General features: G+C 37.3%; 1 protein-coding gene across 6 annotated transcripts in view; it reads left to right on the top strand.

The window, feature by feature from the left end:
* The window catches only part of LOC136874078 (uncharacterized), a 309,462-nt gene that overhangs the window by 221,915 nt on the left and 72,630 nt on the right, over positions 1-14,917 (top strand). For all 6 annotated transcript variants that reach the window (XM_067147606.2, XM_067147608.2, XM_067147604.2 and 3 more), the window contains one exon: positions 10,256-10,401. In XM_067147606.2, coding sequence (XP_067003707.2) covers positions 10,256-10,401 — 146 coding nt within the window. The remainder of the gene's footprint in view (positions 1-10,255; positions 10,402-14,917) is intronic.

Here is a 14,917-nt window from a genome sequence, read left to right as displayed (position 1 = left end):
CATTCATTTATTCCTGAATCAATTAATCTGCATTCACTTTCCATACTTTCAAATTATTTAGTTATTTAAATTATGAACCTTGTAATTATAATTCTTCAATCATTTACCTTATGCTGTATGAAATCATTAAATCCGACATTCGTCGTATAATTCATGAACTCCTTATTTTATTAAATTAAATTTATTAATTTATTATTATTCATTAAATTGAGGTTATCACCATTATAAAAGTCATTGCATATGGAATCGTCAAAATTATTCAATTATATTTATGAAATCAAAGAATTACTGAATCCACAGATTTGTTAAAATCATATAATTATTTATTCAATACTTTATGAAATCATTCCTAATATTATTTAAGTCCGGAACCTATCTGACTCATTCTTTCCTATAACATCCTCCACTCCTATATTTGCAAATAATACGGAACGTGACCGAATCGGTAGTAACCCCTGACACGAATAAATTAACTTACTATTCCGATTCATTATCAAATAAAAATATCTCGCACATACATAATCAGCTGTTTCCATAATACGTAAAATATACTCCAACTCTGTAGCAAAGAGCCTGTACTAATATCATAAACCACAAACTTAATCTACACTGATTCTAAGACAATAGGACAGAACCACTTTGTCGCAATAAATCACCCATAATTGAAATAAATTCAAACATCAACAAGAAATTATGCAACTGCAAACCAGAATTTGCATTGCCCATACATAGTAAACATATAATACATTGGAGCAAATAGAACATCAGTCAAATAAATAATCGCAGGAAAATCATATTCATTGACCTGGCCAGGCGTCGAACTCCGACCTTCAGCTCCGCACCATTACAGTGACCTATCATTCTGTACATCACAATGAACTGTCTCGAAGTATATCATTTTACTCTCAATGTGCTGTCCTAAATTCCTCCAGTCAAATTATATTATGAATGACACTTATTCTTTACTTTAAGACCCTAACAAAGCTGTTTGAACTCCTCTAATACACATATCCAGTCGGCACGGGCGACTATCTTATCTCGTTTCTCTCACATGTTTATTTCACTAACACGGCCATTCATTCTCATTAGCACCAAATTAATATCTCTCTCTCTCTTTCCACTTTAATGAACACATATGTTTCCTCAACTCAACCTTCGTATTACTGCTTCTCTAAGCTAACTAACCACCATTTATGAGCATTCAACACTTTCAATACACATTATTTGCTCCATTTCTCACATGTTTAATTTCACATTCCTTGCAACTTTCAGTATATTAAGATACACATATATCACTTGGCCGGTACTGATTCCCATATTACTGCATCTCATTGGTTCGACTCCTGCTACTGGCATTTGTGTCTTAAAGGTTCTACTTCGAAACTAGACTCACTAACTCTCGGATAAAATCTATATGAAGAATATCTATTCCCTACAGCACATTTCGTCCACTAGTTAAAACACAGGTTACTTACTGATGAAATAAACTCTAAAATTTCACTGTAATATGCCTGGATAGCCAAGGTTCGTATCTTCTCGGTCAATGAGACTCTCTCGATGATCTTGATATCATGCAACATGCTATACTAAGCTATTTAATTCCCATGACTACAACATTTACTGAATGCCTCCTATATCACTTCAAATATTCACACACACGCAGTTATCTTTATTAGAAGATCGCGCACTAAAGAAAAACCATATTTCACACACGTATTTATCACTATAAAATATCATATTTATCCACCTGTTATCTTATTACTTAAGACCATATGCAACACACGCTTATTACTTAATTATTCACCCCCCAGGTATCAGTATGAAAATTACGCCCTATAACTCTAACTATCCTTGCTACAGTGAAAGGAAAAATATATATATATAAAATGAACATCATGCATGAAATTAATTATATGTTAACAGCTAATCATGCATAAGCCAAATATAGTGTATCAGGGGTACTTATCAAATTCGGCGACGTTCCATACTCAGCTCCACGGCCTCATGGTTTCAGGTCGGCCCCATGATGAGAATTAAGCCATCATACTGGCGGCCTTAGCATGCGAACCAATGCCTTTCTCGAGACCTACGTTCTTCATTCTTGCAGATTTTAATGTTTCACACGGCTTCACATATTTCACACTAAAAGCACAAACACATATATAAACAACTTATAATAACACATTAAACACTTATTTACACCAATAATATAGACTTTGTCTCTGCTGTTTCACGATTCTCCGTCACGCGGCACTGCAAAGCGTCTGTACATAGATATCGTTCCGGTCTTCCCTGCTTTATCAAAGTTAAGATTACAATATTATCTTCACAATTTCTACAAGATTTTCACCATTATCTAGTTAAAATGAAATCTATCGGATCCCGTTGTATCCTCTCGACAGTTATAGTTATCAGACTGAGAAATGCTCAAAATCGTTAGTCTGCATCGGACACCATGCGCCTTTCGTCCGGTCCATTCAAAACCACGTAGCAGAGTGAGCTCTTCCAAGCGGCACGCGGCTTCTCCCTGTACAGTAGCTTCCAGGTACGGAGTTCGGGGAACCCCATCATTAGTGGTGCAATATCCTGTCATGTATGAATGCATTTATTGGTTATGATAGTTATGTCTTCTTTAATTCTCGTCCACGGGAGAACTTAAATTTGATTCCACACTGTCCCTCGGTAGATTTAGTTAATTTTGGAGGTCATTCATACGGGCGTCCATATTTAATTTTCCCCCATCACATGGAACTTGCTGTGCTCCTATTCGCTACTCATAAATGTTGCCAACTTATGATCTGAGTACCTCAATCACACACTTCTCTCATGATAGCATAGAATATTCCATGACTTCCATATTACATCATCAAATGACCCTGACACGTGGACCTTAGCTCCAAGCTTGGGCAAGCGAAGTTGCACCATATCCGGCCTCCAATGTGACTGTAATCCATTTCCCTGTACCTTTATATAATTTACAATATTTTAAGACAATGATATGGACCGTTTGGGTTCATCAGAAATAATGTCTTGCATATATAATTTTGATGCCGTAATAAGCTGGCGAAAGTAAAGTTCAACTGGGGCAAATGGCCCAATTAAGAATTTAATGTCAAAATAACATTATAATAAATCTTGCTCACCAAATAACCTGAAGAAATAATAGTCCAGATGGTAATGACAATATAGAACGTAGTACAGTTGTTTGGGTGCTCCACCACTCCAAAACGAAGGCAGACTCAATTTTTAGAGCGGTGGAGCGAGATTATATAGCAGTACAGAAATGTTGAGAAGAATAGAGAAGTTGAAAGCCAGCATATCCCAGAAACGTCATAATCACGTGTCCAATAGAGGTGAGCACAAGCACACACACGAGCGGAGAAGGCGGTGCGTGGAGAAGAAGAATGACGTTGGAGTCACGTGATGAACAGAGTAGGCAGACGACAGGTGAGCATAGCAGAAGAGTGAGTAAAGCAGCGGCGGTGTGATTGGAGAAAAGCAACATGCGAAAGTAGGAAATATACGTAGCATTAGCGGAGATCGTAACATTGTGAACAATAGGTTTCTCTGTTCTCTATCCAAATCCTGCAGTGTATGCTTTATGCCAGCTTGGAAGCTCTGCAGTACATGCTGTCCAGTGGACATCAGCAATACTGTGTGCATAGACTCCTTGAGCTCATTGCAATGTATTGATACATGCTTCCCACAATACCCCCTGGTGCAACGTATCCATTATCTGCTGGCTGGATTGTGGGAAGTAATACCAGAATTAATTCATGTGGCTTCCAAGCCATGTGGGTATAGCAGGAAATGAGTTAACTGACCAGGCTGCTAAGAAGGTAGTCACATCGCTCCTGTTTCCATTCAAGGTTCCTGCCATGGATTTATGTTCTCAGCTGAGATATCTGTTAATGTTCCATTGGGAGGAGAATTGGCAATCCACCCCACTTTCCAATAAGCAGAGAACCATCAAAGGAACAACAGAGGTATGGAAGACTTCCCTTTGGGTCTCCCAGTAAAAAGCAGTGATATTGTCTCTTCTTAGGTTCAGCCATGGTATAGAAACATTTGTATTTATTGAAGGGAGATGACCCCTCGGTGTGCACTTGTGGCACCCATTTGACTGTGGTACTCATCCTTACAGAGTGTACGGACCTGGCCGATCTGTGCCATAGTCTAAAACTTCACAGTACCATTTCACTCATTCCACAAGATGACAAGCAGTCAATAGATCTCGTCCGTTTTGTGTGGGATAGTGGCCTGTTTTATCGTTTTTAAAAGTTAAGTGTTTATTTTTAACTTTTATTTTATTTTGAACCATGCTTTTATTCTTTTGACTATGTTTTAATGTTTTTAGCCTGTTAGTTGAATAATATATCTGATTTTACTTGGAGATCAGTGCCTTATTTTATTACATTTTAATTTATGTTTTAATCATGTTATAGGACACAAGGTATTGCAAATTAGATCCACAGACTATTTTTAAATTCATAATCATTCTAGCCATCCTTATCAGTTAAAAAAAATTCTAGTCATTTGGTAAATTTTAAATTGTTATCTATCATTTCATTTTGTTTCATTTTTTACCATTAGGGTCAATGACCTAGATGTTAGGCCCCTTTAAATAAGTCATAATCATCATAATTTTTAACAAAACAAATTTTGCCATAATAGCCAACAGGTGCCAAAGATCAAATAACAAACATATGGAAGAACATAGCTCTGAAAAATTAATCTAAGGTGTCGCTGGACAGTACTAGATGTATTTTTGTGGCTTGAGTTATCTGGATCTGCAATGAAAGCAGGCTTCAATTGATCAGTGGAAACTGACGATTGCATATCACGGATGTTGGTGTTATAGGTCTTGGGACTCTTAGGGGTTATGATTCAGCACTTCAAAAGAGCCATCATATGGGGCATGAGATGGTTTGCGAATGGCATTGTGGTGTATGAACATGTGTGAGCAAAGTTCTTTGATCACCATACCTATATTCTTGGAGGAACTTGACTTTCACAGATCTGACAAATTCTATTGCCTCAGTGATGTCATTTCTGGCATGCACCTTAGTATGCATACAAATCCCTGTAGGATATCTAACTATTGGCTTGGTCATTGAGTCTGTTATTGAGGAAACTGTATTTTTAGGAAAAAGTGTTCCCATGTATGTAGAGAACTCTCAAAGCATGCAGAACCACAAATGAGATGGTGTACTTGATTTGGTTACACATCATTAGTTCAAAATATAGTGTTCCTTTTTTTGTTATTGTATCAGTATTTATGTATTTGTTTCTTGAGGAGCTTTTAGGGTAGTAAAATACTTTGGGATCATACTTAAATTAGTTATATCTAGTTCATCATTGCCCAGATACATGTAATCGTTCTGTATTATTTAAGACCCTGTATTCCCGTAGGTCTACACATGACTGGGTAGTACGAGTCCTTTTGAATCCGTATTCTTCAGTGTTGCATCTCTCACTGCTGCAACAATTACTTCAGTCTTTCAATTAATATGTTCAAGCTATCTCTTTTTCTCGTCAGTCTTTTTATGTATGTTTCCTTCCATGTGTCTTCATTTATCAATCTCTCTGCCCTTTTCCTCCTGTCGGATGAAAAGTGACTTTCAGAAAATTTAATTTTTTCTGCCTGTAGACAGTTTTTATTCTTCTTGGTCACTTGCAGGGTTAAGATGTTTTTATCCTAATGGGTTTGGACTATGTCTTGTACATAATTATTTCATTTTCTACAATGGAAAACACTTCCAAGTTCTAACTTACTGGTAATTTCCATATTCAGTCATGAATTCTCCATTAATTTATTTTGCAAGTATTTGATGTTCTCCAAAATTTCATTTCATCTCTGATATTTATTGTTCCTTTCTCTTTCCCCTTTTCTTCTATGTCTTCCCTTTTCTCTTTCTCTATTTTGATTGTCATTATTTATCTTGTTTCCATATACTGAATTGAATTGATGTTGCCCTTTTTTATTATCATTTCTTTCAGTCATTATAATCATTCTTTTACCTCAATGTGTTGATTTTGCTACTTTCATAATATCATCCATCTTAAATATTACAATATAGGTGATAGTATGCTTCTCTTTCTTTGTCCGGCTGCCTAGCTATTGGTCTAAATTCACGTAAGTCTTTCAGCCAATTTGTACAGTGTGTAAGGCTGCCCTATGCTGTCAAATAATACTAATGAAATATGTAAAATATTACTGGAATAGAAGATATATAAATGGAATATTACTGATACAAAACGTGCAGTGTAGACAAAATGGCAGTGTCTTGTTTGAGTTCAGCATTATTTGTTAAAAACGGTTATCAAATTGCTTCAACTATCATAATTTATACATAAAAAAGATGCCTTTGCTGGCAGGACCTAGTGTTTACAGTACACTATGTCTTCTGGTATGGGCTAGAGCAATTTTGTTACTTTCATTGATCTGTCTCAGCTTTATCCTTGGCTTTGACAAAATGAAGGTGACTGAGGTATGAGTGATGCTAGTAATGCCATTCCTTCTGCAGCCAGTCCCTGCTATGAATGGTGTGAAGATATTGCTCATAGGGTCAGTTGGTGCATGCATTTCAGTGGGCTTGGCAGACTGATATGTAATAGCAGCATCTGGCTTGGTGAGGAAAGCAACGGGAAACTACCTCACTCCTCATTTCCCTAGTACGCCTCTTCAGTGATGCCTAGGCCATCTATGACAGCTGATGGCGGAGCTGTTGAGGATCCAGCCAGCCTTCGGGCTGAGGACTAAACATACATACATACATACATACATACATACATACATACATACATACATACATACATACACATCAAAATATAAATGGTATATACGTGACTTGTAACTATCTGGAAATAGTGTTATAAAATTAAAACATAACAAAATGGCATTCATTAAATCTATTATATAGTTACAATAACATTTAGGAGTTTCCCAACTTCACCTCTACAGTACCTTATGGTGGCATGGTGAAAGGCTTTGTTGAAGTGCTTTCAGCTGCTGCAACTCGCCAAAGAAAGAACCATTTCTTTACCATCTGGTAGAATAAAAAGGAATGTTGAAATTGACATGCAGTCAACCTAAATTGCATCAGACCAAAACGCCTGTTCACGGCAGCTGAGGCCATGTGATTATTATTATCGGGAAAATGTTACTATGTGATATCCTTTAAATGCTTCAGTTCTCTGCCAAACCTTGAATCCCTTCTTGGATGGTAAATCTCGTTCTTCTGAGGGCCCAGGCAATGGACATTTGATGATGCCTAGCAATGTAAAGAGTCTCACTATACTGGCAGGAACCAAGGATATGTGCAAGTGTTTGTCTTGTTGAGACAACACCAGTTGCTGTTCATGGTCCTATTGGGCACAGCATGAACTGCTGCTACATTTCAATCAGCTTGAAGCCAATAAGGATAATTTCTTTACTCTTGATTAGGTGGTCTATTTAATTAAATAACTTACTGTTATTATTCCAATCAAATAATATCAATACAGACCAAAAATAGTATATATTACATGTAATCCCCTTGATCTTCGAAGAGTTAGTAATCCATCCTTAGAGTTTGCTCGGTTGTCATAAGGTGATAGATTGAGCCTTGTTATGCAAATATTGTTTTCTTCCTTGAGGTTTCTTCTACATTGATGTATAAGAACATTATGGTCTATTTGGATTGAATTGGTTAATCCTGTTTTAGAGATCTAATGGGACCGAGCTCGATAGCTGCAGTCGCTTAAGTGCGGCCAGTATCCCGTATTCGGGAGATAATAGGTTCGAACCCCACTATCGGCAGCCCTGAAAATGGTTTTCCGTGGTTTCCCATTTTTACACCAGGCAAATGCTGGGGCTGTACCTTAATTAAGGCCACGGCCGCTTCCTTCCCGCTCCTAGCCCTTCCTTGTCCCATCGTCGCCATAAGACCTATCTGTGTCGGTGTACGTAAAGCAAGTAGCAAAAAAAAAAGATCTAATGGGATATATTTGTGTTCCCATCTAATGGAGATGTTATAAAATAATATTAACACTCATAATGTTGATACTGGTTTGGCAATTGAAGTCAAGAGGAAATCAAAATATTTACACAGATTTTTCAGTATATACAGTACAAAAAATCAATATGTTCAGCTTAAAATGATTTGTGGATTAGTTAAAATCTTCTGTGGATTAAAATATTTTCTTTATTGAAACGAGTGTTTTTATTAATAATATTCGAAGTGAAGATGCTGGTCAAATGGCAAGATAGCTAGTAGAGGATGTTTGATCAAGTCTCGTTCATATAACAGATTATTCCATCTTCTCTATAAATATGCATTATGCTACCTAGGTCGTGAAGCTTATGAAGTTAGCATCCATATAAGTCTGAAGAGGAGTCCAACTGGATTCTTAGTTGTAAATGAAACTGCTTGTGATGTGTGTTGAAGTCTGTGAAATAAGACAAAAGTGTGCGAGTTGTTATAATGGGATTGTTCACTAGTGGAATTAATCTTCTTAACACTTACCCTTTAGACTTTAGGAGAGATGTGCAGCAGCGTTGCTTGTGTGTGGTGGTCTGACAGTCACTTTACCTCTACTCCTCGTGTCATTGTTGGCGGGGAGTGTGTCGGGTGAAGAGGGGTGGGCGGGGCGTTACGATCGCTGTTGGTGCGCATAGGGGAAGGGGTGTGGTCAGGCAATGGGACATTAGCTGCTGTTGATATAGGGGTATTAATGCTGGATTTACAGTTGAATAATTTAAAAAAATTGTTATTGTTTCTTAAGAGATGACAATAAGTTAGGAATTTGCTCAGTTTTAATATAACAGCCACTTCAGAGCTCTGACTTATAGAGTATAGAATTTATGGCTGATGATGCCTGCAATGACAGGTGAAACATGCACCAATGCAACCTTAATAGAATGATTATATCATAGTCTTAAAGACTTTAAAGTATTGAATAGGTGGTTTTCAATAAATTAATGTAAAACAAAAAAATTGAATTTCAATACGGTCTAATAATGAGATTGATCACTTGTGGAAAAGCTTTACGACAAAATGGAGAGGAATAAATTTAGATGGTTTGGACATGGTAAGATGATGGGAGAGGGAAGGACACCAAAGTGAATGATGGAGACTCATGTAAGAGACTAAGGTGGTTGAAAATGATCAAGTATAATATTATGAGAAACCTGGCTTGGAACACAGTTAAAGAGGAAGGAATAGTAGTGGTTCGATAGAGGAAGATGGAAAGGTCCCTTAAACATCCCAACTGTCAGGAGCTGGTCAAAGGAAATGGATGATGATAGTAATCTTATCCAAATCAGAATTCTTTGAAGAGATTGTGAATGGAATGGATACAGTTTTGAAAACTGAGTACAAACTGGGGAGAGTAAGGTTGGGTGAAACACATAATGTACTGTAAACTAGAAACTGAAATCACTTAGGAAGTAGAGGAAATTTACTACCTAGGAAATAAAATAATCAGTGATTAAGCAACCAGGGCATAATATGTAGGTTACAGAAAAACAAAACTACTCATTACACACATAAAATAATATTCTTGTCAGAGTGTAATTTCTGAGAATATTTGTCTGGAACATCAGTGTGAGACAGGAAGATAACTGCTGCAGAAAGAAAAATCTTCGAAATGTGGTGTTATGGAAGAATGCTTAAGGTGGGATGGCTCATTTCGGTCACAAAGAAGTATTGAACAGAGTAGATGTGAAGAGAACGATTTGGTGATATTTGACTCGAAGGAGAGATTGGTGGGTATGTTCTGAGCACTGCATCAAACCAGGCCAACCAGGCAATCAATACCTTAATGTTTACAGTATCTCCTCAGAACCCCTCAGCGACGTACATGGGTGTTTACCTATGTCATGGTGAGGTAGTGTGCGCAGTGACTTAGGTGAGCAAGGAGAAAGGGTGGTTCGCTCCCTGAGAACGGCAGGTTGAATCTGGAGGGCAGGGGTAGCCCGTAGTGGGTAAGTTAATATGTAGGTCAAGTAAGGTGAGGCAGATTGAAGGAGTGCACCAGATCAGTCTGACTGATGACGGGGGGGGGGGGGGGGGGGGGGGGGGGGGGGGGGGTGGAAAGGCAGGTATTTTAGAATCACATTTTATCCACTGGTGGAATAAGTTAAATATTCACTGTTTACTTTCCTTGGTGATTCTATAGTGAAATGTACATTTCTTTTAAGTGTCAACAAGGCACAATATTCTATTGCTTTTTTTGTTAAACCAGAGTGATGATTTTATTTTGTCTTTGCTAGGTCTTGGTGAGCCTCCACCAGCTCCAGAACCTATCCCAGAGCTGAGTGCTGCAGAGGAACGGGCTGAAGCGCGTAGTTGGAGGAATTGTATTGTAGCTGGATTGGAGCGACGAATTGATATGAAAGTCATTGAACCATACAAGAGAGTGAGTTAACTAGTTCAATTAAATCATTACTTTTGTAATTTGATACCTGCATATATTTGAAGCTAATATACTGGACTCCACTACCACCACTTTATGACTGGCTAGCTCCTCAAGTCAGACGAGTCCATGAGGAGGTCACTAAATAAACTATATGTAAGGTAAAATTAAAGAACATAGCTTACGAGGAAGAAGAACTCTAAAATAAGTGGTTTAAGTTTTTTTATTCATGTAAAACGACGTAAATGAATTGTACCAAAAGAAGAAATTATTAGATATCTCAGTCTGTCCAGTGGATTGGTGTGACATAGGGAAGAATTGGATCCAGAGGACAATAGGATTGAATAACAATTCATTCTGTCTCCTATTACAATAGAGTTACATGAACATAATTTAGTAAAGTTTGGCACTGCTGGTAATATCAGATTAGGAAGGTAATAGTAAATTGATACATTATAATGCTAAATCAACAAAATAACCTGTTAAATCAAAAACTAGGAAGAAGTGAATTATAGGGTAAGGTAAAACCTAACAACAAAGGTAATCCACCTGATACCTGCCTTAATTAATGTGGAATGGGAAGGTACTGTTGATGAATGTTTGAAATTACTGAGTGATAATTGATTTTTTTTTTTTCATTTTAAACTCATTAGCTGTTACATAGTTTATAAATGGGATGAACCCTGAAAAATAATATACTGTCGACTTCATTTTATCTATCTTGAAGTACAATACTTTGTCAAGAAGATTTATATTCAAACTTTATCTACCCTGCTTCTCCACAAATTCTTGAAGCTTGCAACAGGAATTTTGAAACAAGGTGAAGATATTGTGAGCCTAATGGAAGTATCAAGCAGGGGAGTATGTTGGCGAGCCCTTTAGTAGGCTGAACTACCGAGCTCGATAGCTGCAGTCGCTCAAGTTCGGCCAGTATCCAGTATTCGGGAGACAGTAGGTTCGAACCCCACTGTCGGCAGCCCTGAAGATGGTTTTCCGTGGTTTCCCATTTTCACACCAGGGGCTGTACCTTAATTAAGGCCACGGCTGCTTCCTTCCCATTCCTAGGCCTTTCCTGTCCCATCGTCGCCATAAGACCAATCTTTGTCGGCACGAGGTAAAGCAAAAAAAAAAGTAGGCTGAACTATGGGAATAAGACTTCCTTTTATTTTCAACACACACTCTTGTTGCTCATCCTCCACATAACACTCATTTACTTCCGTCACATTCTCTACAGGAGGACTAGGCCAGTCTTCATAACTTGTAAGTAGGAACCTGTAATGTTCACAAGGCAGCTGTTATTGAATTCAACCAAAATTTGTTGAATTACTTGAGTTGCAATACATATTTTCTAATAACATCTGCTTGGGATTCTGTAAGGCCATCAAGATCCAGAATATCTTCAACCTTTAGATGAATTCTGTTTAAATACGGTACTATGTTAATTTACTGTGTATAGCAGATAATGTTAGTTTGTTCTTGTATGTTGAGTATTCAGCCCAAAGGCTAGTCGAATTGACAGGACTACCATCAGCTGTCGTAGATGGCCTAGGCATGAATGAAGAGGGAAATAGTTTCCTGTTGCAGAAATGTAATTTATTCAGCCCATATCAGTGGTTTGTGGTATTATATCGGGTCTTTCACTTCAACAAGTTCAATAAGGTTGTTAACAATGAACATAAAATTTGTTACACAAGTTCTTGTTAAAATCCAGCTTCGTTCTGAAGTTCGTGAATGTAATGAATCATTGATGTAACATTTAGTTTCGGTTATATACGGCACATGACAAAATAATAATAATAATAATAATAATAATAATAATAATAATAATAAATAGTAATAATAATATGTATTGGTGGGGTAGATAGAGACATAACCCGGTAGTGTTTTACTACTAACATTATTAACTACTTGTTAAGACTACACATTAACACACAGGATTGCCGAGCTCACAGTACACTCATGACACATACAGTAATTACACAATTCGCGCTCTCTTTTAGGCTCTCACTGTTCATTTACACTAATACACACAGACTCCAGTCACTCGCACTACATTTTCACTCAGTCACACAGTTCTCTCGTTGCCGCTGTCACAGCCCACAGTTCGCAGCCTTCGCACAACAGTCTCGCAGTTCAGGATGATGCTCGCTGTCCACACTCTCCAGTAGAACTCCACTTGCAGCCCCGTGCCAGCATTCCAGTGTTCTCTTTCACACTGTACCGGAACACTCGGATGTTTCGCTCCAACAGCTGGTCAAAGAGAGACACAAACACATTGCCAGGAATACAGAATGAGTCCTCAGTTTCTACAGACATATTCAGACTGACTACTACTCTCCACCCAGGCTATACTCACACTTGGTCACTAACTGACGTAGCTCACGCTAAGCTCAGTAATAATAATAATAATAATAATAATAATAATAATAATAATAATAATAATAATAGATAGGATCATTACAATGTATGAATGATGTCATGTAATGCTAAATTGAAACATTACAAAACAGTTATTCTACCGGAAGCTCTATATGCATCAGAAACCTTAACTTTAGGAGGTCATTCTAAAATTGTAGATATTGAAAAACAAGAACATAAAATACTTTGAAAAATTTTCGGCCCCATACAAGAAAACGGAATTTGGACCTCTATAGTTACATAGGTGGTTTCATCAATACTGTACAGAGGTGACGTTCAAAATTTTTTGGACACATTTTTAGGATGAATAATCATAGACTCGATAAAGGTTATTCAGTGTAATAAATTCCCAAACAGGTGGAGACCTGCATGAATTGAACGTCGGGGAAGACATCATGAAAAATTGCCAAGTCTTCAGGACCTCAGTAAATAGACATACATTTATTGTTAAAACTAGCAGCAGGACAGGTACAAAGTGGTCAGGAGAATGAAAGAGACAACACAGTGAATTCATGAAGAGATTTTGGAAGAATAGGAAGGAGGAAGGCAAAAGTCAAGCCAACGAACAAGTTCCAATACGCTCTATGAATGGGCATAATGAAACAATAATAATAATAATAATAATAATAATAATAATAATAATAATAATAATAATAAATAACTACAGAGGAATCTCATTGGTATCTGTTGCCTACAAAATTTTATCTCAGTGCCTTCTCGATAGAGCCCAGCAGCAACTAGAACCAAAAATTGGAGAATATCAAGCAGGTTTCAGACCAGGCTGTTCATGTCCAGAGCAAATTTTGAACCTAAAGTTAATCCTAAGGCATCAGAGAATTTGTAGCAAAAATGTAGTTTGTACTTTTGTTGATTTCAAAAAGGCCTATGATTCAGTTGATCATCAATCACTGTTTCAGATATTAAAAGAACAGGGTCTAGACCGGAAAACACTCGTAATTGTAAAAGAGACATTGACAGACACAAAATCTAAGGTTAAATCAAAAGACAGGGAGATGGGCTCTCTCCACTACTCTTCAACTGCGTCCTTGAAAAGGTAATACAGGAATGGCGCAAACAGAAGTCTGTCCTCAAGATTGACCAACCAATCACTCTTGGTAAGGGCAAATTAGCAGTAGACTGCCTGGCATTTGCGGACGATCTGGCAATCTTAACTCGTGACTTTTCAACAACCATAAACCAGATCGAACTCCTGAAAGAAACAGCAGAAAAAGTCGGCCTCCAAATATCGTTTGAAAAAACTGAATACATGACCTGCAGCAAAGAAGCCCCTAAATTCATGGAGACAAAATATGGCAAAATAAATCGGGTCCAGCAATTCAAATATCTCGGTGAAATAATTCAGGAGAATGGAATAGAAACAAAAGCCAACAAAGTTAGATGCCAAAAAATGGAAATTGCATATAGACTCACCCAAAATATCTATAACAAAAAGTGTCTCTCCAAGCATGCAAAACTAAGACACTATAATACAGCAATAAAACCAGAATGCCTCTATGGATCAGAGACACTAATTTTGAACAGGAAAACTGATCTAGAAAATATTCAAAAAAAGGAACGCAAGATCATTAGAAAAATTTTAGGCCCAAAACTCGTAGATGAACAGTACCGCCTTAGAGGGAAACGGGAAATCAAACAATTTTCTAACATTCACAGCGACATCAGAAAACGCAGATTAAGATTCTTTGGACATATAAAAAGGATGAACCCAGATAGACTTACCAAGCAAATAGTTGAATTTTATGAAAACCGAAGTAAAGCCAAAACGGACACAATAAAATAGATTGGCAAAATTAAAACAGATCTCAAATTGGCAGGAATTACACCTGAAGACATCCAAAGCCGGGTTATCTTCAGAGCCAAAGTTCATAAGTGGCAAGTTGACCAAGAGGAGGAACCAAGGAAGAAGATCGGAACAACATGGTCTCAAGAGAGAAAAGAAGCACTCAGCAAACGAATGAAGGAAGTGTGGGCACAAAGAAAGGCAAATGCCTGTCTCTAAGTACTTTGCGTAGTCCTAATGGGCTCATTCGCAAATAATAATAATAATAATAATAATAATAATAATAATAATAATAATAAT

Source organism: Anabrus simplex, chromosome 5 (assembly GCF_040414725.1).
Source record: "Anabrus simplex isolate iqAnaSimp1 chromosome 5, ASM4041472v1, whole genome shotgun sequence".
In the NCBI taxonomy this organism is placed as follows: domain Eukaryota; kingdom Metazoa; phylum Arthropoda; class Insecta; order Orthoptera; family Tettigoniidae; genus Anabrus; species Anabrus simplex.
This window is presented reverse-complemented; position numbering and strand designations above follow the sequence as displayed.